General features: G+C 35.2%; 1 protein-coding gene across 4 annotated transcripts in view; it reads left to right on the plus strand.

Moving 5' to 3' along the window:
• KHDRBS2 (KH RNA binding domain containing, signal transduction associated 2) overlaps window positions 1-25,123 on the plus strand; it is a 696,964-nt gene that overhangs the window by 250,365 nt on the left and 421,476 nt on the right. For all 4 annotated transcript variants that reach the window (XR_005218033.1, XR_005218034.1, XM_037844105.1 and 1 more), the window contains exon 3: window positions 4,817-4,933. Coding sequence is in view for 2 of the 4 variants with exons in the window: in XM_037844105.1 (XP_037700033.1) it covers window positions 4,817-4,933 (117 nt within the window). In the remaining 2 variants the exon portion in view is untranslated. The remainder of the gene's footprint in view (window positions 1-4,816; window positions 4,934-25,123) is intronic.

Here is a 25,123-nt window from a genome sequence, read left to right on the forward strand (position 1 = left end):
AGTATTGGGAACCATGTCTGCCACCAATAATCAAGTCAGAGAACAGAAAATTCCTAGAGCAGGGACAATGTCTTTATTCTGCCAATAACTGTCTTCCACCAGGATTGTGTGAAATGCTGTCTCTTCCTTTCATAATCATGCGCATTGTCAATGGAGATATCACTTTGAGTACTTTGGTATTTTTGGTTTATTTCACTATCACCAACAAAGGGATAAGAAGGTTCTGCAACAGAATGTTTCTGCTTAGGAGAAGTTGCAGTCAAATTTTACTCAGTTGGAATTATTCTATTTAATTTCTTTTAAAAATTAATTGATAATAAATGCATTTAAAAGATATGTGTAACTTTCACATAGAGTGTAAAACAATAAAATTAACACTCATATAACCCGTATCTTAACTAAGGTCTAAAATATTACCCATTGCTTTGACACCTCCTATACATTTCCCTTCAAGCACGTATTCTACTTCCCCATTCCCAGAGGTTACCAAGATCCTGAATTTATTATTTTCACTGTTTTTTTTTAAGAATAAATTTATTGCATATGTGTATATCCATAAATAACATAGTTTAATTTTGCTTGTTTTGAGTTTCATAAAAATGGTATCATATGTTTGCAACTTTAGTTTGTCACTTAAAATTTTAGTTCTGTATTTCATTGTGGATATTTTATATGGTTATGGGTAATTCATGATCATTGCTGGGAATGTAGCACAATTTATTTATTCATTTGTACCAATCAGGGTTCTGACAGGAAAACAGAAGCCATTCTATATATAATAGTTATGAATTATAATTAAGGGCTAACAAAACTGTTGGAAAAGATGGAAGAAGGACCTTAGGAAAGTTGCCACAGAAGGGCAGTGCAGAACTGGGACTGAAGAATCAGAACACAGGGGAAAAACCAGAGCTCCAGGAAATTACCATGAAGCTGGTAATGACAATGAAGTAGAGTTCCTGGAGAGATCTATAATTCTGCTAGGACAGAGAACCAGATGCTTATGGAGAAGTCTATGGGGCATCCCCCATCCATGGAGCATTATAGCTGGTCAAGAATAATGAGCTCTGATTCATGTGCACCTTCCTAATTGTAAGAAACAACCTGTCAGTGATAAAGTGAAAAGGAAGCATACATGGATGGGGACCTGAGAAACGGTTCTGAGATGCAGACAGAAGTGTTGGTCATGTCAAGTTAACAGCACACCATTCTTGTGTCAGTGGTCATATTTCCCCAGTTGTTTTTATTAATGTAAACTGAGTCTTTGAATATTCTTGCTAAGATTTCTCTAGAATATATACCTAGAAAGGGATTACTGAGACATAGAATATATGCATTTACAGGTTTAATAGACAATGCTAACAAGTGTTGTGTCTATTTACACCCCCACAAGCCAGATGTAGGAGTCCTTGTAGCTCTGCTTTCCAGCCAGTGCTCAGTGTCTGGCTTCTTCATTTTCACAAACAGCATGCATAAAATGATACCTAACTATTGTCTTAGTTTAATATTTTGTTTTGTTATAAATCTAATGAGATTAAAATTTTCCTGTTTTTCCCCTTCCTGTTCCCCTTCAATGACATATTAAAAATTTTATTCATTTTTCTAAGTTGTCTTTTACTCAAAGTTTTGCATGATTTATAAACTAATGCTTTATTGGTAACATTTAGTGTGAATAGTCTCCAAATTTGTGACTTATATTTTCATATTTTTAGTTCCTTTTGACAACAGATATTCTTAATTTTAATCAAACTTTTATTTTACAGTTAGCATGTTTTTGTCTTTTTTAAAAAAATCTTGTGCACTATTTCTTGTGCAGTTATTACTCCTGTAGCTTCCCTGGAAATTCTGAAGTTTTGCCTTTCACAGCTAAGTCTATAATACATCTGGCATATATATTTCTTTTGTTATGGTGTGAGCTAAGAAGCTCATTTCAGTGTTCTTACTATGAATAGCTAATTATACTATGTTTCAAGTAGTTTCTCCTGTCCTCCATAAATTGGTTTCCTGTTGCTACTTTAAAAATTATGACAAACTCAGTGGCTTAAAACACCAAAAATTTTTATTTTTCAGGTTTGGAGATTAAATGTCTAAAATGGTCTTATGGGTCTGAAAGCAAGGTATTGACAGGGTTGCATCCCTTCTGAAGGCTCTAGAGGAGAATCTGTTCTTGTCTTTCCTTGTTTCTGGAGGTTGCCCACATTTCTTGGCTCATTGGCCCCTTCCACCTTCAAAGCCAGCAGTTGTATCACTCAGCCTCTGCGTCTGCCATCGTATCTCCTTCTCTGTGCAGTTTACATATGATGAAACACAATTTATATGATGAAATGCACAGATCTTAAATGTGCAACATAGTGAGTCTTGACAAAGTATACCTGCACCTTCATGAAAATGTTGAAATTTCCATCTCCCCAGGCATTTCACATATGCGTCTTGCCAGCCAGTCCTACCCAGAGCCTACTGTTTTCAACAGGCAACATCTCTTAGGAGTTCTAACACCATACATTATTTTTGCCTATAGAATTTCATGTTAATGGAATAGGACATGATGTGCTCTTTTTTATCTGACTTCTTTCCTCAGCATAATGTCTGTGAGATGCATTCCTGTTGTTGTGTGAATCCATGATGGTGCCTTTATATTTATTCATGAATTTGTTTATCCATTTTTCTATGCTGGAAATTTGGTTTATTTCCATTTTAGTGGTGACTGAATAAAATGTTATGAACATTCTTGTGTATGTCATTTTGTGAACATATGCCTTTATTTCTCTTGAATATATACTTAGGAGGGGAATTGCTGGATTGTAGGGGAGCTTTATGATTAATTTTATGAATAACTGTAGATCTTTCCAAAGTAGCTGTATCATTTTAAACTGCCGGCAGTTACTACTCCAGTAGCTTCCCATTCTTGTCAACATTTGGTATTATCAGCCTTTTTTTAGTTTTAGCCATTCTGATATGTTTGATATGGTATCTCGTTGTGGTTTTAATTTCTTTTTCCTGAAGATTAATGATGCTGAGCACCTTTTCATGGACTTACGGGCCTTTTGTACATTTTCTCTTGTGACATATATATCAAGGTATTTTTTTCCCCATATTTTCTTAATAGGTATATGTGTGTCTGTGTGTGTTTTAACTATTGACATGTAAGAGTTTTTTATAGATTCTAGATACTAGTAGTTTGTCAGAGATACACATGGGGAACATTTTCTCTCAGTCTGTGGCTTTCTTAATCAATTTCTTAATGGGGTTTTTGGAAGAGCAGAAGTTGTAGTTAGTGCTCTTTGCATCCTAGTGAAGTAATCTTTTCCTAACCTAAGTTTGCAGTGGTTTTTATGTATGTGCTTACCAGAATTTTTATTGTAATTTTAGCTTTTACTTTTAAATTTATTATCAATTTCAAAATAAGGTTTGGCTAAGTGCAAGATAGAGCTTCAAGTTTTGTTTTTGTTATTTTGTATATGGATATCCGATTTTTCCAGCACCATTTGTTGAAAAGACTTCACTTTTCAAATTCAGTTGCTTTAGCATTTTGTTGAAAATCAGTTGACCAGCTAAGGCTGATCTGTTTCTGGACCTCATACTTTTTCATTGATCTCTTTAGCTTTATGTACAACAATCTACACTTAAGAACAATATTGAATAGATGTGGTGAGAGCAGACATCCTTGTCTTTGTCCTGGACTTATTGGAAAATCATTTAGTCTTTCACCATTAAATGTGATGTATTTCTTTCCATGGGACCATAGTTAAAGAAACTGATTAAATGGTAGTGACCTACTATTTTATTTATCTTTGTCCTCCATGCTCCCAACATAGTTTTTGGTGCATTTTGTTCTTAGCACTTTTTTAAATTAATCAATGAATGCCAGCCTAAATGATTATCTCTGTCATTTGGTTTGATAATATTCCCGTTAGTAGCCTACTTACATACTCTGATAACTGCTTTTACCTCACCTGTTTTGAGCCACCTTTCAAGATGAATAAACTAACTGGATACGCTTCTAGAGTTTTCCATTTAGACACAAATTTTGTATATTTTCTCTGTCTGTAGTGTTCTTATTCTTTATTATGGTTTCACATCTTTTATTTGTTGTTCCTTAGAAACACTGTTAACATACAGAATGTGAGATTACAGAATAATTTTCTCTCTTTTTTTCGAATCATAAAGTTTGGAATAGAATGCTATAGGCACGATGTTTAACAAAATGAATATTAATATGTATTTTAAAATTCAATTTAAAATGTTAATTGTTGCAATTTTGAAGGTATATAGACTTATGTTAAAATCTTTTTTCATTTCTATAATATAGTTGGGGAGGAAAATCCTTTAGAAATTTTGTAAACCAAGTGCTTTTTCCTAATTTCTTTCTTTAATGAGAGATTTATTTACACAATTATGTGATTTTTAATAATGTGTTCAACATATTGATTTTGGCAATCCAAATAAAATCTAACAGAATATTAAGTGTTTTCTCATCTATATATTGAATATAAAATTTGGTCTTAGTCACACTATTTGTCAAAATGCTATTGTAATTTTACTTTAGAAGTGATTAGGAACTGTTGCAGATGGCCTAGTGCCTCATGGAGAATCAAGTTCATCATTTTATGTTTGTTCCTATATTGCTTTTCCACTTAGGGTTTAGGAAGAGGTCTTTAAAAATGGGTTCTAGACTACCGGTCTGAAAGTTTTTTTAATATATATATGGCATAACTTTCTTCTCTATGGTAAGATTTGATGTAGTCCATCAATTATTTTTAGTGTACATCATCCCTTTACTCTACTTTAAAACAGACATTCTGTTGATTTTGTTTCCTAGTTCAATTTTGTGGGGAAATTGCTTGGACCAAGAGGAAACTCATTGAAGAGGCTACAAGAAGAAACAGGTGCTAAAATGTCTATCCTGGGCAAAGGATCAATGAGAGATAAAACAAAGGTACTGAACTTTGAGTTTGATATTTGACACACGAAAGTTTACCTGTAATAATTATCACCAAATTTACAAGCTCACCTGAACTGCTCTTTGGCCATTTTCTGTGGTTTTCATCTTCTCGGAGCATCCTGTTACACTTTCTGATGTCTCCATCTTCATAAGAATAAATCCTGTGCCCTTTTTTCCCAAACATATAATTTTCTGTTTTTACGCTCCTCAGTCTTTTTGTAGGTTGCTGTCAAATCTTTTCACTTTTTCTGTGTCCTCTGCAGGATATTTCTTTATATCTGTGTTCATTTTCATTAATTCCCTGGCTAGATCCCATTTCTCTCTTCAATCAAATCACCTAATCATGTCCGTTTTATTGTTCTCTCATTTTATATCTCTACTCTATTTCACTTTGATCCTCTTACCTAAGGCAATTTCAAATACCTATCTGCAAATCTAAGAGAATCCTGCTTATTTCTTGAAATGTTTCAGTGATATTAAACAACACACCTAACCCCTGAAAGAACAAGAAGCTAAGAAATATATCAATGCTGATGTTTGAAATGATTTATTTCACATCTGAACTACATCATTTCCCATTTGATAAAGTGATAGCAATTTTCTAAGTGTAAGAATTCAATTTTCTAAGCTTGGAAGAAATGACTATTTGTAGAGATTCATTCATATAGATCTTTTAAAATTCACTGGGAAAGAGTCGGTGTGTTATGGTATTGTCATTTGACCAGGCTGTACTTTTATGATTTGATATGATATGTTGCTGCAGAAAATAAAATGCTCAAACATTTATTTCTGACCATGGGAATACTTAGAAAATTGCTTAGAAATTGTGTCTTTGGACTATTAATGAGACATCTTGAATGAAGAAATTTATAGAGAGGTGTCACTGAACTGGTGAATATATCATGCAGAAAATATTTTACCTTTATTGTAATAAGCCTATATTTGAAGTTTGGTGAAGACAGTTTACATGAGTGTTTTTCTAAAATGTGTCAGAAATAAACTCTGTAAATTAGAAAAGACATGATTTTACTAGTCCTCTATTTTGGGTAACTTTTGGATTCTTTATACTTTGTATATTTTTTCAGAAATGACCTACTTTCTTGCCAGGCCTCCTTCCTCTAATTTCTTTAACTAAATTTAGAAGAAATAATATAAGTATTTTAAGAGATTGTAACACCACCATCTAGTCATGAGACAAATTTTCACTGTCATAAATTGACTTAGATTTTTAAAATATATAAGGACAAATTGACACATAATAATCTATATTTGTACTTGAACATATTATTGAATGTTTTTGTTATATATTCTCCCAGTCTCTCATAGACTTGCACTATTAATTTCATATTATGTGCTTTTATAATCTTACATGTTGTTTACAATTTAGTACAGGCATTGTCTCCTCAGCAGGGTTAGAATAGGCTTAACTCCCTCTGTTTACTTGACATATTTTATTGAAATCATCTCTCTGTCTGTCTCTTGCTTTCACTGAAGCATAACCTTCCACAGACTAGAGACCTATCTTAGTCAGCTTTGCACACCCAGAACCTGGTGCACTGCTTCCATATAGTGTCTCCACATCTTTTAAAGCAGATGGCTCTGTATTTTTCATGCCCATCAATTTGAAGATGTTTTCCTGTTCATGAAGTTTTAAATTGGATTCCTGTTTCTTTGGGAGAATGTTGGTACCAGCATAAGCATTTGAAAATCTAGTTGGAAACAAATTTGCTTCTATTAAGTTTCCATTAGGTGTAATTTACTGATATTGGCTGTTACTTAAAATTCTGTTTTTCATTGATTACTTTTGGGTGATCTATCATGTTTGCCTATGCTTTGAGACTTTTCATTTTTCTTTTAAAAAATGAAATAAAAAATTAATAATAATAATAATAACAACAACATGGAATTAGAAAACACATTTTTTTAGAATCCAGGTAGGGTTTTACCTGTCAAGGTTGTAAGACACACAAGTGAAATAAGACCACAGACACGGATATGGATATGAAAAAATGTACTTTAGTAAAAATTTGAGAAAAATAAAAATAAACCCTTGGTAAGTTATTGGTTATCATGCTTCTACTTTGCCTGTTTCAACACAACCTGCATAGGAAAGATTTCATGTGATTTTATTTTTCAAAACAAATAAAGAAAAACTCCACTGATTCAACAGTGTAAGTGTGTATGTGTATATGTTGTATGTATGTATATGTACAGCCACAGAAACACTCATATACTCTGAAAAAATATAAAAAGTATTGAAAAAGTATTTACTGAGCACTAAGTGTCATTCACAGTTTTAGTTCACAGCAGTGAACACAACAAATATTTTTCCCCTCTTGCAATTTATATTCCAATAGGAGAGAAAAGCTGTGAGTGAAAAAATACATTTCATATTTTCAGGCATAGATAACTGTGATAGGTTAAAATAGAACTGGGCAGGAAAAGAGGCTGAGGGTGGTGGAAGCAATATTTTAATATGATCATCAAGTAGAAGACTGGATAATGAGAAGGAACCAACCATAGGAAGACCAGAAATGAGAGAGAGAATGCCACGTATATGGGTCCTGAGGGAAAATACGTAGCATTATCTGTATCTATTATTACAACTACAACCACATCACTGTTTTTAACTATATTTATTCCTATTAGCCACCCCTTGAGTTCTTTGCTTTATAGCAAACCCACTGAAAAAGTTATTTGCAATCAAGTGTCCCCCTCCATTCTTTATAGTTCTCCTCTTTGGTCCCCATGGCTGGATTATCTTCCTCTCTGGACCTCCAAGCCCAGGACTTACTCCTGCCCTTTTTTCTTCCCTTCATGATTTCATTCTGCTATGTGGTACTGAACCCAAAATTTGTGTGTCCAGCTCCCATCTTTCTCTTAAGTTCTGGGTTTATACATTTAACTGCCTAGTCAACATGCCCATGTGGATGTCTAATAGGCAGTTAAACTTTGTATATCCAGACATGCACCCACAAACAAGTGCATACATACAGTTGATCCTCATTATTCATGGACTACTCTGTATTTATGAATTTGCCTATTGCTAAAATTTATTTGTAATTCCCATATCAATACTCACAGCCCTTTTGTTATCATTCCCAGACATACAGCGAAAAATTTGAGTTGTCCATGCGCACATTCCCAACTTAAGTTGAACAAGGTGTTTAAGTCTCATAATGTAAACAGATGCCTTTTTGTCATGTATTTAGAGCCTTGTTTTTATATTTTTGTGCTTTTTGTTGGGATTTCGCTGTTTAAAATGGTTCCCAAGCATAGTGCTCTAGTGCTGGCTCGTGTTCTCAAGTGCAAGAAGCCTGTGATGTCTGATGGAGAAAATACATGTGTTAGATGAACTTTGTTCTGGCATGAGAGATAGTGCTCTTTGCTATGAGTTCAATGTTAATCAACGATATATATTAAATAAAGTGTTTTTAAATAGACACATAAACACATAAAACATATATACAGATCAGATGACAAAAACGTGACCAGAGACTTATAGAAATATAAGCCTGTATTTCCTCTAGAAGCAGTGACTCAATATTCCCTAATTCATTGTTCAAGGCAAGTTTGTAGAACATAACTACTGTGACTAATGAGAATCAATGGTATATGAATGAAATACATATGGACTATAAATGTACCTATATATGTGGTGTTTTGAATTTGCCTATATATTAACTACATTTAAACACATAAACAGAGAGGGAGGGAGGAAGGGAGAGAGACAGAGAATAAAACAAAAATATTGGAAGAATAAAAGAAAATGAAACATTCAGAAACATGTTTGTCAATGTTCGTGTCCTCAGTGAACAAAATATGGGGTATGTGTGGTCTCAAGATTTAGGGATACCTCCCCTTTTTATCTTATGTTTGTCCAAAGGCAGAAAATCTCTTCGAAACAGGAAATGAAAACCAGCTCATTTTCAACTGAATGTTGTTTGTGCTTTGTAGCTCAAGCCTACAAAGGTTAGCTGTGTTTATTTAAAGTTTATTTCAGGGTGCATTATGGAGATCAACATGTCTCTGCAAATCCGTTTTTCACATTTTATTCCACTAAAAAAAAAAAAGCAAATGAAAGAAGCATAGCAGTACTAGGCATTCCTTGTGCACCTGCTGATGATGCCTGGATCAGCAACCCCTTCTGCAGGCACATAGTCAAGACAAGACACTTGTGTAGAAAAACTTGTTTAATAAACGTGTTTGCAACCAATGACTTTCTTCACCTTTCAAGAAAATGATAGTGCAGCTAATGATATTAAACTTAATCTTTACCTCATGATAAAAGCAGATATTTGGATGGTTGTCTGACGAAATCAAGACAAAATAACTATCAAACATATTCATTGGACATCCGCTATATGCTCAACATATGCTGGATGGAAAATAGGCATTAAATGTGACTTAAACCCTCATAAAGATTGCAATTGTATTAACATCCTGATCTATTTAACACTGTCTTGAAGAAAATGTTAAAGTATCAATCATTTGGATTCATAGGTGGAGAGGTAGGCAAACTCATTTAGTTTTGTTTTTGTAGGTCTGATCAGAGTTCTTAATCCTTACATAGGAAAATATGAAGTTACAATTTGTTGTAAGATCATAAAATTAGCTGCGTAATGTAGAAAATAGTTTTCGCGGCCTATAGTAAGAAGATATTAACAAGTTTGGTGTTTTTCTTTGTATTTTGTTTTTGACAGCGGTGGAGAAAACATTCCCTTTTGTTCAGTTGCACCTAGCCAATAACTCTATAAGCAAACAAAAACAAAAACAAAAGAAAAGAAAATATTGTAGTATCCAGGGTAACACCAGTGGCAAGTTCCTACTTTACATTCATTATTTCACTCCCATGTTGGCCAGACCCCTGAGAGAATATACCGACTCACATTCTACCTAAGACCATCCAGGAAAGCTTGAACGAAAGCTAAATTTTAAAAGTTAGTCTTAGAGAAATCCAGAAAGTAAAATATGCAGTGTGTTTATAATATTTCAAAATATCTCAGGAAATTTACTGGAAGTTGAGACATTTCTTTCAAGTCTGTCCTTCCTGCACCATCTGGCCAGCTAGTTCTCAGTAACCACGCTTCACCTGCTACACCAGCAGTTGCTTCTGAGCAACCTCCAGGAGTAACTTACTGTAGTTTCAGCTAGAGTGCTGCTATTTTTAGTGTTGCTGATGGCAAAGATTGGTGAGAGAGAGTAAATGAAGCAGTGGTTCTACAGGCTTATCTTTGAAAAGGATAAGGTACAAACATACTGTCCCCGAGATGAAAGGTAAGGAAGGTTAGAGAAAAATAAGACAATTGCCGAACACACCCAGACAAGAGTGCGGAAATAGCAAGATGGCATGAAAGCATATTTCATACAGTTTTATCCATTGTCCTTAACTGGAAATCACAAAGGCAATGTCATAAATAAATTATATTGTAATAATGGGTATTATGACACTTCTGTTAATAAACTTGGTTGAAATTATGGAACACGGTCTTCAAAGATGCCGGTGATTACATGTTAAAACTCAAGTGCTTTTTGATGGAGTTTTATTTGAAAATGTTTGATAATTCTCAAGGCAAGCTTTTCTCTCTGATGTGAAAATATCATGTGCAGTTTCTATTTTGTAACATTTCTTCTGTATTTGGTGATGGTTTCTTTAGTAAATTCTTTCTGATTTCATGGCATGATTGATTTTCATCAACAATAAGTCAGCTAAAAACCTTCAAAGTGAAGCAGCTGCCCAGTGAGCTACATGGGTGTGAAACCTGCATCAGTCGCTCTTGTTGCTTTGGCTTCTGGGCTCTGCCTAACATCAGACGCATGGCAGTCTCAAAGCCTGAAGGGGTGAAGCCACGCACATTGCTTGACAGTCAGGCTGCAACTGGGTACACAGACTCCTGTTTCAACTATTTAACATCCTGAACACCAAAGCAATTTGTAATCCTGCAAAATCAAGAGCCCAGACACTTGGACTTTAATTTTAGATATGCCTCTAATAAACCACATAGTAGATCAAAAATGTAACTTTTTCAACTTCCCTCTTGCAGAAATGAAACGAAGTCCATCCTGACTTCGCAACAGAGATAGAGGAATCATTTCCTTAAATACCACTTGAGTTTGCAAAGGACAAAGAATACATCCTAAATTACAGATAGGTGGGATTTTTTTTTTTTTTTAAACATTGATTAACTTTATTTTTTTTTATTTTTTTAGATTAAATTCAGTTTTATTGAAATACATTTGTACACCATACAATCATCCATGGTATACAATCCACTGTCCACAGTATGATAACATAGTTATGCGTTCATCACCACAATCTATCTCTGAACATTTTCCTTACATCAGAAAGAACCAGAACAAGAATAAAAAATAAAAGTGAAACAAGAACACCCAAATCATCCCCCCATCCCACCCCATTTGTCCTTTAGTTTTTATCCCCATTTTTCTACTCATCCATACACTAGATAAAGGGGGTGTGATCCACAAGGTCTTCACAGTCACACTGTCCCCCCTTGTAATCTACATTATTATATAATTGTCTTCAGGATTCCAAACTGCTGGGTTGGAGTTTGGTAGTTTCAGGTATTTACTTCTAGCTATTCCAATACATTAAAACCTAAGAGGTGTTATCTATATAGTGCATAAGAATGTCCACCAGAGTGACCTCTCGACTCCATTTGAAATCTTTCAGCCACTGAAACTATTTCGTCTCATTTTGCATCCCCCTTTTGGTCAAGAAGATACTCTCAGTCGCACAATGCCGGGTCCACATTCATCTCCGGGAGTCATATTCTGCATTGCCAGGGAGATTTACACCCCTTGGAGTCGGGTCCCACGTAGGGGGGAGGGCAGCGAGTTCACCTATTGAGATGGCTCAGTTAGAGAGAGAGAGGGCCACATCTGAGCAACAAAGAGGTACTCAGGGGGAGACTCTTAGGCATGACTACATGCAAGTTTAGACTCTCGATAGGTGGGATTTTGATTTTGTTTTATTACCTGAATGCTTCTGTTTCTTAGATCCAAATTCTACGGAGTTAGAGTAACAGACTAGAAGTCTTCACCTGACCAAGGGTACGTGTGATTAGGAACACTGTATTACAAATATGTATTTTGTGGAGACACAGAGAAACATGAGTCTGTGTTGAACCAACACCCGGTGAGATATTTGCAGCCTAAGTGACCAAACAATTAATAGTTAGATTTTAGTTAAAGAGTAAAATTTATCATCATATGTGTGAGAAATAATTTTTATTTTTCATACATTATCATTTTTATTCCTTTTATGCATGTAAATAATTGGTCATTCACTATAGTATGCTATGACCTTGCAATGAAAAAAACCAAAAAGCTGTAAATCTATCCAGGTTCAATCTCTCCATAAGCTTCAGTGACAGAGCATGAGATGGCAATTTTTTGTGTGTTGTGAATCAAAGTTATATATTATCTTAAATTATTTATTTCTTCTAGTCTGATTTTGTTCACAGCTAGACAAGTTTCTTTTGGTTTTTGTAATTAAGACCGGATTCTTGAAAACTTTCTGGGAGTTAATGTTTCAACCATAAGCCAAAGTTTATATACCAGAAAAGAAAAGAAAACAAAAAGAAAAAAAGAGAAAGTGCTACTAGTATAGTAGCTTTTTCTCCATTGTCATTTATTACTAGTTATTTAGAGTGGACTCTTGTTTCCCTACAAGAACAAAATGAGGGAATCATAGAATCAGAGTCTCTCCCACCACGTTGCAGGAAATTTTAATTATTAAGCAGTTAAAGAAATAGAGCATACAAAGACAGAGAAATTTCTAGACACTTCACCTTTTATGAATCAGAACTACAGTGGTGTGTTTCCCTTTTCTTCCTGAGCTTTACTGCCCATGTCAAAATATTCCAACCAAAATTTGAATGATATAGCCAATATAGAAAGACCCAGGTATGTCTTGAGAATATTTTAAATTCTACATCTATGCTATATTTAAAAATGACCACAAATTCTTTGATATTTCTTTTAAAGAGAGAGGAGTGGGATCTAATTCCCTTTTCCTTGAATATGTTTAGCTTTAATAACTTGATTATAAGCAATAGAATGCAGAGGAAGTGATGCTTAATGATTTTTGAGACTAGGTCAGAATGACATGATGCAGACTTGTTTCCAAAAACACAATGCCTTGGAACCCTGAGCTACCTCAGATGATTTCTCACTATCCTGAGGCTGCCGTGCTGTGTGACCATGTATAGATACACCAGTTGGAGGTGCCAGCTGAGCCTAGCCTTTGAGTTATCCCAATATAGGACTGTAAATTCAAGTAAGGAGTTCTCCAGGTGATTCCAGTCCCCAGCCAACTGAGTGATTCCTCACTGCTTGAGTCCTCCTATCTGCAGCCACAGGCATCATGGAGCAAATACAGGTTATCCCCATTGTACCATGTCTAAATCCCTGACCCCCGGGAAGCTATGCAATATTAATAATAAAACAATTGTTCTTTTAGGCCACAAAGTTTTGGGTGGTTAGTTATGCAACAGTAGAGAACAGGGACACATTCCCACTCCTTTATATATAGTACTGAAAGATTCTCAACATTATTAGCAATTTTCCAAAGAGTAGGTTTGTTTTCTTCTTGTCTTTCTACTGCCCTCTTATGGCAATCTCTAGACTCTGAGAGTCTCTGTTTTTTTTTTGTTTTTTGTTTTTTTAATTTCAGCTTATTTTGAATTTGTTCAAGCATATTCTCAAATCAAATGATTGAAGCATATGTCAAAGTTATTTCAAACTTGCCAGTAAGGGAAAAGTCTCCCAGGAAAGGCAACACAAAGATTTCTTCTTGATAGAGACATTTTATGGGAGACCAGACACCAGAAATAGAAAGCTCTAGTTAAAATGTAATAGGCTAGTCATAAAGCTAGTTTAAGATCTTTGCACCTTTGAATGTCTTGTTTAATGTCATGAGATTCAAGGTTAAATGGGTAGGTGATTCTAATTCCACTCTGTGGCTTCTTAATTTTATCACAGCCTGACACAAAAAGTGCTCCAGATTTTTTCAGGGATGGTAGATGGATCCAGAAAGGGAAGTAAATTGCACCACACAGCAAGTACTGCCCCTGAACGAGATTGGGACAGTTTTTTTTCTTAGTCCCTCCTTTTGACCAATTCAGATCACTGAAGATTTTTCTTGTCCAAAAAAAAAAGTAAGGTCCATGGTGTAGCATTTTTTGTGCTGAGGACACTAAGTTTGTGCTGAGGACATTAACTGAGTCAATTTTTTCATTTCTTGTAGGTGATGGAATTTAGATATGGTTTAAGTTTGCCCTATACATGCACCATCAAGATTACTGCAATATATTTTCCCAATGGCGTTGTTTCTTTTTACCAGTTTCGTATATTAGGGAAGAATTTCCAATCAGAATCCTAAGGTGACCCATTTTAGTGATAGGTACTTATATATTAGTAAACTTTATATTAGTGCTATACATTATATATTTAATGATCTCTCTCTCTCTTTCACCGTGTGTGTGTGTGTATTGTTTTATTTAATTCTATAGAAAGCATTGATTAACACATAAAATCCTCCTAATTGTATGGTAAGCAAATCTAGACTATATGTAATTTCTTTCACAAGTTCTGGCATGCGTATTTGAGCCTTTAAAATATTAAGATTTGCTTTATATATATTTAAAAATATTGGATTCTATCTTTGCTTTTGCCCCAACCCCAGTAACCAAAGCAACAGATGTCTATGAACATACCATGGCTTTAAAAGGAGAATTAGATATTAGAAAGAAAAACTCAGTAAGTAGCCCTGTTTTGCTCATTGTGAGATATAATACAGTTTTAATTTTATGGTTAATTTTAATCAAACTGAATTGGAATGATTATCTAAAATGTTAAACAATAATATGTAGTATCTTAGAAAAGCCTGATGAAAGGGTTGTTGTTTTTGCTTGTATGTTATTTGTATATTTTCAATACAAAAAAAAGAGAAAGATACTGTTAAGTGTTTGTTTTAAATAGTTGAAACTTGACCCCAAGATAGCCATGTTCTTTGAAGTGAAACTTGGACAACTTGTTCTTGCACAGCTTGGGGAATTTGGATGTACAGTTAAAAGGATAATGGGTCAGAGAGGGAATGCTAAAGTGAAAAAGCCCGCAGGTAACTCAAGACTACCATCAGCACTAATTTACATTCTGCATTTCATTGGTTGAAGTGATGTTTATTTGACTTAACATTCTGTTTTCTCCTTAATTGTTTTTATTTTCCTTAATTGTTTTTAATTTCACAAGCCATTCACAAGTTTATTAGTAATCTAGTTTCATCCATCATAAATATATCTGAATCCTTCCTTAGTGAATCAAGTTGTCATGAATACTTGAAAATTTTTGTGGGCTCTTGACATGCCTTGATAAAAAGTCGAGAGCTTTGTTTCTTATAGTTAATGATGCTAAATTGAGCCCAGAGAAAAAGAAGTCTCCAGCCCCTCAATTTAATGATTAACAACATTACTGAGTTCACATTTAATTGTTTTTCTTGTGTATTGGTTCAACAAGAGTGAGGTCAGAAGCACCAAGGAAAATGAAATACCCAGGTTACAAGGGAAAATTTAAATATTTTGCTATAAGCACATTTGATTGCACCATTTGACTTTCTGCAGCCATGACAGCATTTATAAGCTTTCAGACATGCCATTCACAAGGCATTCTGTATGAATAGTGCCCCCAGAGCTGTCCAATACGTTGGAACTTGAAGCTTATCACAGGAGCAAACACAAAATGCCAATATAGGAAGCATGTTTATGTGTTTATATTTTTCTTAGTATCTAAATATTAGAAATCACTAGGAATTGTATTACATACTATTTTTTGAGTGTTACCTGCAAAGAAATTGACTATTATGTGTAATTTTGTGTGGAAGCATAGCATTCTGTTTAAATTTTGAAACTAATAGCATTTCATTCTCCTTGCTTTCTGAGGCTCAATGTTTTAAGATAGACTGTAAACTGCTATGCCAGTATTCTTGTGTGTGGCTTTTCCCAGATAAGACATCCTTAGGCTATAGGTATATAATTGCTAACGTCTACAATTCTAGCATCACTGTGGGGAAAAAAAGCAAACAAAATGTGGTGCCTCATTTAGAGAATTTGGGAAGTCTACAAAAGTTTTAATTTTCACATTTCTAAGATGATAATACCCTCTATTTGCTGCATTTTCTTCCTCAGTAGTGAGCTTACTGTGTTTTTTTTTTTTCTTTTTCTCTTCCTTTCATGTTTCTGCATGTTTTGTACATTTTATTTCTATCATTAGGCACTTTTTTTCTTTATTAGAAAAGTTGGGTTTATAGACCAATCATGCATAAAATTCAGGATTCTCATTTATCACCCTATTATTAACTAACACCTTGCATTGGTGTGGAACATTTATTGAAATGGATCATAGCACATTTTTATAATTGTTCTATTAACTATAGGCCATGCTTTAACTTAGGGTTAACTGTTTGTATAGTGTAATTCCATGGATTTTCTTTAATTTTTTTTCTGTTACCATAAATACAATCCAATATTTCCCCTTTTAACCACATTCAGATATGTATTTCAGTTCTGTTAATTACGTTCGCAGTGTTGGTCTCCCATCATCACCATCCATTACAAAACATTTCCATCATTCCAAATAGGAACATTGTACATTTTAAGGCTTAACTTTCCATTCCCTATTCCCACCCGTACACTGGTAACCTGTATTGGAGATTCTGACTCTGTGAGTTTGCTTATTCTAATTATTTCAAATTAGTGAGATCATAACAATATTTGTCCTTTTGTGATTGGTCTATTTCACTCAATATAATGTCTTCATTATATTGTTCTGTTAATGTGGTGTATTACATTAATTGATTTCTTATATGGAACTACCCTTGCATACCGTAAAAAAATCCACTTGATCAGGGTATAAAATTATTTTAATATGCTGTTGGATTTGGTTTGCTGGTATTTTTGTTTTGTTTTGTTTCTGTTTCCTTTATTTCCACTCTAATCTCTGTTATTTCTTTCCTTCTCTTTGCCTTGGGTTTACTTTGTTCTTCTTACCCTAGTTCTTACAGTTTTCATATCAGGTCTCTGATTTGTATTCCTTCTTCTCTAAGCATTTAGAGCTATAAATTTCCCTCTCAGCACTGCCTTCACTGTATCCCATACATTTTGATAGGTTGTATTTTCACTTTCATTTGCCTAATTTTGCTTGGGATTTCTTCTTTAACTCACTGGTTGTTTACGAGTATGTTGTTTAATTTCCACATAGATGTGAATTTTCCTTTTCTCCCTGTGTTATTGATTTCTAGCTTCATTCCATTGTAGTTGGAGAAGATACATTGTATGATCCCAATACTTTTGAATTTATTGAGACTTATTTTATGACCCAACATATGGTCTATCCTGGAGAATGATCCATGTGTACTCAAGAATTCTGCTTGGTTGGAAATTTTTCTCTCTCAGAATTTTAACTATGTCATGCCACTGCCTCTTGTCTCCATGGTGGCCGCTGAGTAGTCACAACTTAGTCTTATGTTGTTTCTTCTGTATGTGAATTGCTTTTCTCTTGCTGCTTTCAGAACTTGCTCCTTCTCTTCAGTATTTGACAGTCTGATCAGAATACATCTTGGAGTGGGTTTATTTGGATTTATTCTATTTGGAGTTCGCTGGGCATTTATGCTTTGTGTATTTATATTGAGTAGAAGGTTGGGGAAGTTTTCCCCAACAATTTCTTTGAATACTCTTTCCAGACCTTTATCCTTCTCTTCCCCTTCTGGGACACCAATGAGTCTTAAGTTTGGACGTTTTATTTTATCTATCATATCCCTGAGATCCATTTCAAATTTTTCAATTTTTTTCTCCACTCTTTCTTTTGTTCTTTCATTTTCTGTTCTGTGGACTTCTAGGACACTGAGATGTTGTTTAACTTCCTCTAATCTTGTATTGTGAATATCCAGAGTCTTTTTAAATTGTCCAACAGTTTCTTTTATTTCCATGAGATAGTCTGTTTTTTTATTTACTCTTGCAATGTCTTTATGCCCTTCTAGGGTCTTCTTTATGTCACTTATATCCTGGGCCATGGTCTTCTTGATGTCCTTTAAATCCTTTGCCATGTTTTCATTCCTCAATTGTAGTTCTTTGATTAATTTTGCCAAGTACTGTGTTCCTTCCGATATTTTGATTTGGGAGTTTGGAGTTGGATTCTCCATATCGTCTGGTTTTATCATATGCATTAAGATTTTCTGTTGTTTTTGGCTTCTTGGCATTTGCTTTGCTTGATAGGGTTCTTTCAAGTTGTAAAAAAAAAGAGATACCGATCCAATTCTTCAGAAACATAGTTTGTTGGCATACACTTTCTCTAACTAACCAGCAGATGGCGTCTGCGAGTCACCTATACACCTCCAGTCAGTTCTCCCCAACTCTGTCTCTGTGGTGTGTGGGGAAATGATTCTTGTGGGGTTCAGTTGGAGAACTCAGTTTGGGTGTGTTGCTGGAGCCATCCACCCTGAATGTGGGGCATGTGTATGGGTGGCCAGGGAGGAAGGGCAGCTTTAATATTCAAATCCCCCAGGTTCCCAGAGATTCAAGGCCTCCGCAAGAGTCTAAGCCTTCATTTCAGTTTTGCCCCAGATTTTCTGTCACTAACCCACGTACCACTGGCATTGACATAGCGTCCCTGGGTTTTCCAAGTGGGCCCCCCTTCTCAGCTGTGATCTTTCAGGACCTCTGCTGAGGGAAGGCTGTGCACATCGTCCCTCAAGCTAAGCCCGGGGCCGCCGGGCCGTGCAGGGACACTGTCTGCCTGATGCAAAGATTAGCCTATAATTCTTGACTGGTGTAAGTTCTGAATGAAAGGCAGGCAGTAAAGCTGGGCCCCACCCCTTTCCTCTTAAGAGAAGATGAATGCCTTAGGGAGAGGTAATTAGCATGTCAATGGTCTCTCTCTGCCTGTGCCACACCCTTGTCTGGGTCACAGAACTGGGAACTCAAAATGGCCGAGGCTTTCTCCACTGAGTTGAAAAAGGAACAGAGCTAGTCTGAGGAGACCCTCCGGCTTTCCAAGGTTAGTCATCACCCAAAGCCTCTGTCTACTTGTTGGGGATTCGCACCTCATAGTGAGCAGTTCACACTCGCTAATTAAAACCCCAGTTGGAGCTCAGCTGAGCTATATTCACTCGCTGGGAGAAAGCTTCTCTCTGGCACCATGAGGCTTTGTAACTCGGGCTATGGGGGAGGGGTCTCCTGATTTGAATCCTCAGTTCTTACTTACAGATTTTGTGCTGTGATCTTGGGCATTCCTCCCAATTCAGGTTGGTGTATGACGATTGGACGTTAGCTTCTGTCCTCCTGCAGTTATTCTGGATTATTTACTAGTTGTTTCTGTTTTTTTTTTTTTTTTCAGTTGTTCCAGGGGGACTACTTAGCTTCCACTCCTCTCTATGCTGCCATCTTAGATCTCCTCTCTTGTTTTCTTAAATATACATATTCAAGGCCTTTGCTAAGTTTGCGAGCGTTCTCTGTCATTATTTCTTTGAATATTCCTTCTGCCCCTTTCTCTCTTTCTTCTCCTTCTGGGACTTCCATAATACATTTAGTAGTATGCTTCCTGTTGTCCTAAAACAGAGGTGTTTTAGGCTATTTTCACTATTTATAATTCTTTTTCTTTCTAATCCTCAGCCTGACTAATATAAATATTCTTGTCTTCAAGTTCACTGATTCTTTCTTCCTCCAGTCTCAGTCTGCTCTTGAAACCCTCCTGGAAATTTTTCATTTCATTTATTATGGTCTTCAACTCCAGTAGCACTGTTTAGTTCCTTTTTAAAATTTCTGTGTCTTTACTAAATTTCTCATATTGCTCATTCATTTTTTTCCTGATATCCTTTAGTTCTTTCTCTGTATTTTCCTTCACCTCCTTGAGCATTATTCAGATCATTTTTTAAAAGGCTTTATTTGGCATGTCCACATTCTTTTCTTCTTCATTGGTGTTTTCTGGATTTTTATCTTTTTACTTTTGATGGGTTAGCATTTTCTGTATCTTTGTTTTTCTTGTACTCTTTTATCACACACTGTACATTTTAATATTTTAAACAATTAGTTCTGGGATTTATCCCCTGGGATATCTGTTTCTTCATTTTGTAACCAGCTAGCAATAAGATAGTGATTTTCCTGGGCTTCAATCATCCTCTTAGGATGGGCTGCCATGGGGAATACAGTGTGCAGGGTTGTCCTGTCTTATCCTGAGCTTTTGCATCTTAGTAGTTTTGGATGCAGGAGTTTGTTCCCTCTTTACAGGAGTTTGTCCTCTCTGTATCCCAGGTGACAGACCTTCCTTTCTTGGGTGTTTGAAGCTGACAGGCCTTTGACCCAGATTGTCCACCTCTAGTAGTTTCCTTGTACTCCTTTTGTCTCATGGAGTGCTTTTGCCTGGAGGACAAATTCTGGGAGGAGGAGTACACCAGAGAGGACTTTCCCAAGTTTCTCTTTCCAAGCCGAAACCGGGCCAGGAGCCCATACAGGAGGCACACCAGCTCCAAAATGCCCTGGGGAGGGACTCAAGAAGGGTGTCATGAACTTTTTCCATAGCTGAGCTTACTTGGCCTGCCCAGAAAATGCAGCCCTTCAACTAACTTTCCCTCACAGCCCTGAGGAAGCATAGCATCTCTAAGTCTCCATGGCATTTGTTTGGGGCAGGTGGAAACAATGGGTGCTCTCAGAGCCAGGCTCCAGTGATCAATGATTGGCTGCACCCAACCCTTGTCTTGGGGAAGAGGATTTTTACTTCCCTTCTGTCACAAGTGAGGTAGCTGGGGCCTGGACCTCATGGTGACTTGCAAAGGTGTGGTGGTTGCCAGTAGCCAGCTGCAGAGAACTCAGTGTACTGTACTTTACTGTAATTTATCTTCCTCTTGCTCTCACTTTTCTTTGGATGCTATATAGTGTTCTTCTAGCCTCTGGAGTTTCAAAATTGTTTCAGACATTTCCTGCCTTTTCATAGCTGGTCTGGTGGAAGGACTGGATCTTGGAGCTCCCTATCTGCCATCATCCCTCCTTAGGGGCTTTTATGAAATGCATTGCCAAGTCTTAATTTTTTCCTTTCGCTTATTTACCTTTATTTATTAAAATAAAATAGTTAATAAAAAGAAACTGGATTTTTCCCTGGAGTAAAAAACCCTGAATTTCCCTCATTTTAATTTTATTGAATACTATTTGAATGGGTGAGTAATGTGTATTTCCTCAGTAGCATCACCAATATCATATTTAGTTAAAACAAATTCTACGTATGCAACAGTCACCCCTACCAATCAGGGAGCATAAGAGGATGATAAGTGATACACAGAACAGACATTTCCTACCTGTGCTTAGTAATATTTTTAGGGTACCAGTTCTTTAAAATACAGATAAAGGAGTTTTATCCACATTTTGTTTGATCATCATTATCATCATCAAAAAGAAAGTATGTGGAAACTTTTATTATGTTTTCAGTTCATCTTAAGGAAGATTGTGTAATATGAATAAGGTAAAACTATGTTTTATTGGCATTTCTATACCTTTAACATAATGGCACTAATTAAACTTGTGCAACCCTGACTTGTTTCAGAACATTGTAGTAGTTTTCATTCATTTAATCTGTGTTGTAACATATGTGCTTTCATATTATCATGAACATAATACATTGAATTATACAATCTTAGGGAAGGTAAAAGTTACTAGTTTAATTCGTTCATTGTATGGGCATAATACATTGTTGCCCAAGGGACAATAAATTGCCTAAGATTACTGGACACTTTAGTAGGTCATATTTAAAGAAAGAAAATGAACCTAAGAGCCAGCTCATTGAAATTATCTTACTTTAACCAGCAGATTAGCAAGAAAGAACCCTATAATTAGAAGAAATAGTCTTTACTAAGTTTCCTCTTGATGTTTCTTAAACTTAATTACAACCAAGCAGAAATTGGATGCAAATTATTTAAGTCATAAAATTACCCATAGGCCATAGAAGATTGACTTGACTATGGTTCTTCTTTATGATCTGGCCTATAGAGGCCAGAAAATTTCTATAGAAAAATTGAGAAGTTTAGATTTAACTTACTTAAGAAAACACGGTGAACCATACTCTTTCTTGTTTGTCACAGGCAGTGTCCCCCTGGGAAAGGAGAATGGACAGTCTGCTTGAGGTAGCTGAGTCAGCTGTCTATTATTTGGGTCTGACAGCTCTCTGCATTTAGTGATGTGCATACAGAGAAGTGAGGTAACCACTTCTCTGCATCTGTAGCCTTATCCTCAGAAGACTGGGCACAGTGTGGGCTCTTGAGAAATCCTCATGTCTGTAGGTCCCAAGGTTGCCTTTTTAGGAGGGGAGAGTATCTTTAACATCATCATCCCTATATAGGTTTACAGGTTAGAAATATCAATCACTTAACTGCATACCTAGTAGAGAATTTTTTTATATCACTATAAATTATTGTTTTAATTATAAGCCCAAATGCCATTTCAGAATAGATTTTTGCCTCTAACCATTGGTTTTCTTAAAACCACTAGTGCCAGATCATCACATTTTTCAAATATTTTTATTAGAGTATAACTTATGTACAATGAAATCAATACTATCACCCCCCAAAAGTTCCTTGAAGCCTCCTTCCAGCTCTGGCTCCTGGGATTACTGAGCAGCTTACTCTTGAAACTGTTGTGTCTTTTTCTAGACTTTCATAATTGAATTATATAGTATAGAGTTTTGCCTGGAATCTTTCACTTAGAATAACTCTTGAATGTCATACCTCTTGTTGAGTGTGTCAGTATTTGGTTCTATTATATTCCTGAGTATTTTTCCAAAATGTGGCTTCACCACAGTTTGTTTATCCATTCTTATGTTGATGATAATTTAGTGTATTTCCGGTTTGGGCTGTTACAAATAAAGGTGCTATGAAGATTCATGTATAAGTCTTCATGTGGACATAGGTTTTCACAATAGAGAATTTAGGAATTATTTACCAAAAACTAAAGCACAAGGACATTTGTATTATTTTTTCTTTAATATAATCCATTTGGCACGGGACTATAAGTTTATCAGAAAGTTAAAAAAGAAGGGTAATGTGTACTTATATATTGATTGCATGTTCATTCCGTTCATTTTGGTTCAGTTTTCTTGATAACCAGCACATGTGATAAGTCTTTTCATGTAGAAAGTGCTAAATATACAAAAATGAAAATGAGATAGAGAATGGCCTACTATATCCGATCCCACAAAAAGGTTTAGTGCACTAGAGCTTAAGATGTTAGTAACATCTACTAGTTCTAGGAAAGACTCTTTCATTAGTTATTCATTTGTGTATTCAGCAAATAATCATTTCTAAATTAAGGTTTGGAAGAGTATTTTTCCAGCAGTGTCCTAAATGAGGACACAGGAGTTCAGAAATAAACTAGAGATTCTGATTCCCTAGTCAAAGAGACTGGATTTGTTAGATAAATGAAGCCATATGCATCAATTTAAATAGATCTACTAAATTGATTCATGAATTGTCTAATATTTCCATGTAATTAGCAGTGGCATTTTCAAAACTCTATAACCAAGAGGAAAATTTAACCTTCTCTGAAGAATTGCACACTCTAGAGTTGATACTTCAGAAAATTATATTGTTCTAAGGGAATACTCACGAAAGAATTACATCAGACTTTGAACAGATGCTGCAAGATCCCTGTTTTATTACTGGTACACCGGAGTGGTGATATTAAAAGTCTTCATCTCCTCCCTCGCATCTGATGTTAAAGCACATTTCCCATTTCTCAGCTCTGAAGTATAGTGGTGATTCTCTTGTGGCTGTTCAAAAAAAAAAAAAAAAAAAAAAAAAAAAAAATCTGCTTCCTCGTCTTTTCTCCTTTACTGTAAAATTAAACTCTAGTCATTAAGTTCAGTGTATGTGTTTTTACTGAGACTCTAAGGAATCTTTTCCTCTAAAGGAAGGTAAGGGGTTATTCCAGGTGATAGTATCTGTTTTTCTACCACTCAGAATTTTATTTTGTAAAAGAGTTTGTGTCTACATATGCATAGTTCTTTAAAAATAAATAAATACATATCTTTCTATAACATTAATATAATTTTGTTTATACCATTGTAATCCATGAGTTTCATATCTCACACCCTTACTTTACTTGGAGAAATCCTGGAGATAGATTCATTATGGAAATCCACAAGATTGTTAATTTGCCATATTCATTTCTTTTTTTACCTTTATTGCTTAGATTTCTGATCTTTCTCCTCTTTGTGCTGTTAGTGGTACTGAATGCAGATAAACCACTCAGCTAATTTACATAATGGAGGATAGAAATGCTTATATAATTAATCTGGAGTGTTTGTTTTCCATGGCCTGTTGCATGGGAGTGACAAATTAATTTTTAAACCTAGCTATGTTTATGATAATGTTAATTATTACAAAATTTATTGGACATAAAACTAGATGGTAGGTTTCATTTATTCAGTTAGAAAATATATGATACATTTTGTGAAACAGTTTCACAAGATGAACATTGGATAAATCAGGCATATCTTAACAGTTGTTTGAAAGTTTTGTACAGTTCTGTACGCTATCCAGGTTAAAAAAAAAAAAAGCAAACAAAAAAAACTCCTTTCCCCCAAATGTCAGGCAATATATGTTGGTTGATTGTATAAATATTGACAAGTAAGTTTTGTTGCTGTTACTGAAAACTGAAAATTCTTGTTATGAATTTTTGATAACTTTTAACATCATTAAATTACATGCCATTAAAATTATGCTTGGATAATTATATTAAATCCCTAAAATATAACGGACAATACACATATTTAAATTAATTTTAAGGTGATTTTTGATCATTATTAGCTTTTTTGAGGCTCATCTAACTCATTGGTTCAGGATCTAATTTTCCAGGTCCATCTGCACAAAAAAATTTTACCATTATTATTTTTTTTCTAAATACGTCAGCAGAATTCTAGTTGAAGATTGTTTTAGTTTCCTTGGCTGCTTAAGTAAATACCATGAAATTGGTCAGGTTAAACAGCTTATGGTTTTGAGCTAATAGAAAGTCCAAATCACGGCGTCCTCAAGTGATGCTTTCTTCCCAAAGACTGTGGTGCTCTGGGGCTGGCTGCCAGAGGTCCTCTGTCCTTAGCTTGTCACATGGCAAGGCACTTGGCCACTTCTGG

Source organism: Choloepus didactylus, chromosome 7, assembly GCF_015220235.1.
Source record: "Choloepus didactylus isolate mChoDid1 chromosome 7, mChoDid1.pri, whole genome shotgun sequence".
Lineage (NCBI taxonomy): Eukaryota > Metazoa > Chordata > Mammalia > Pilosa > Megalonychidae > Choloepus > Choloepus didactylus.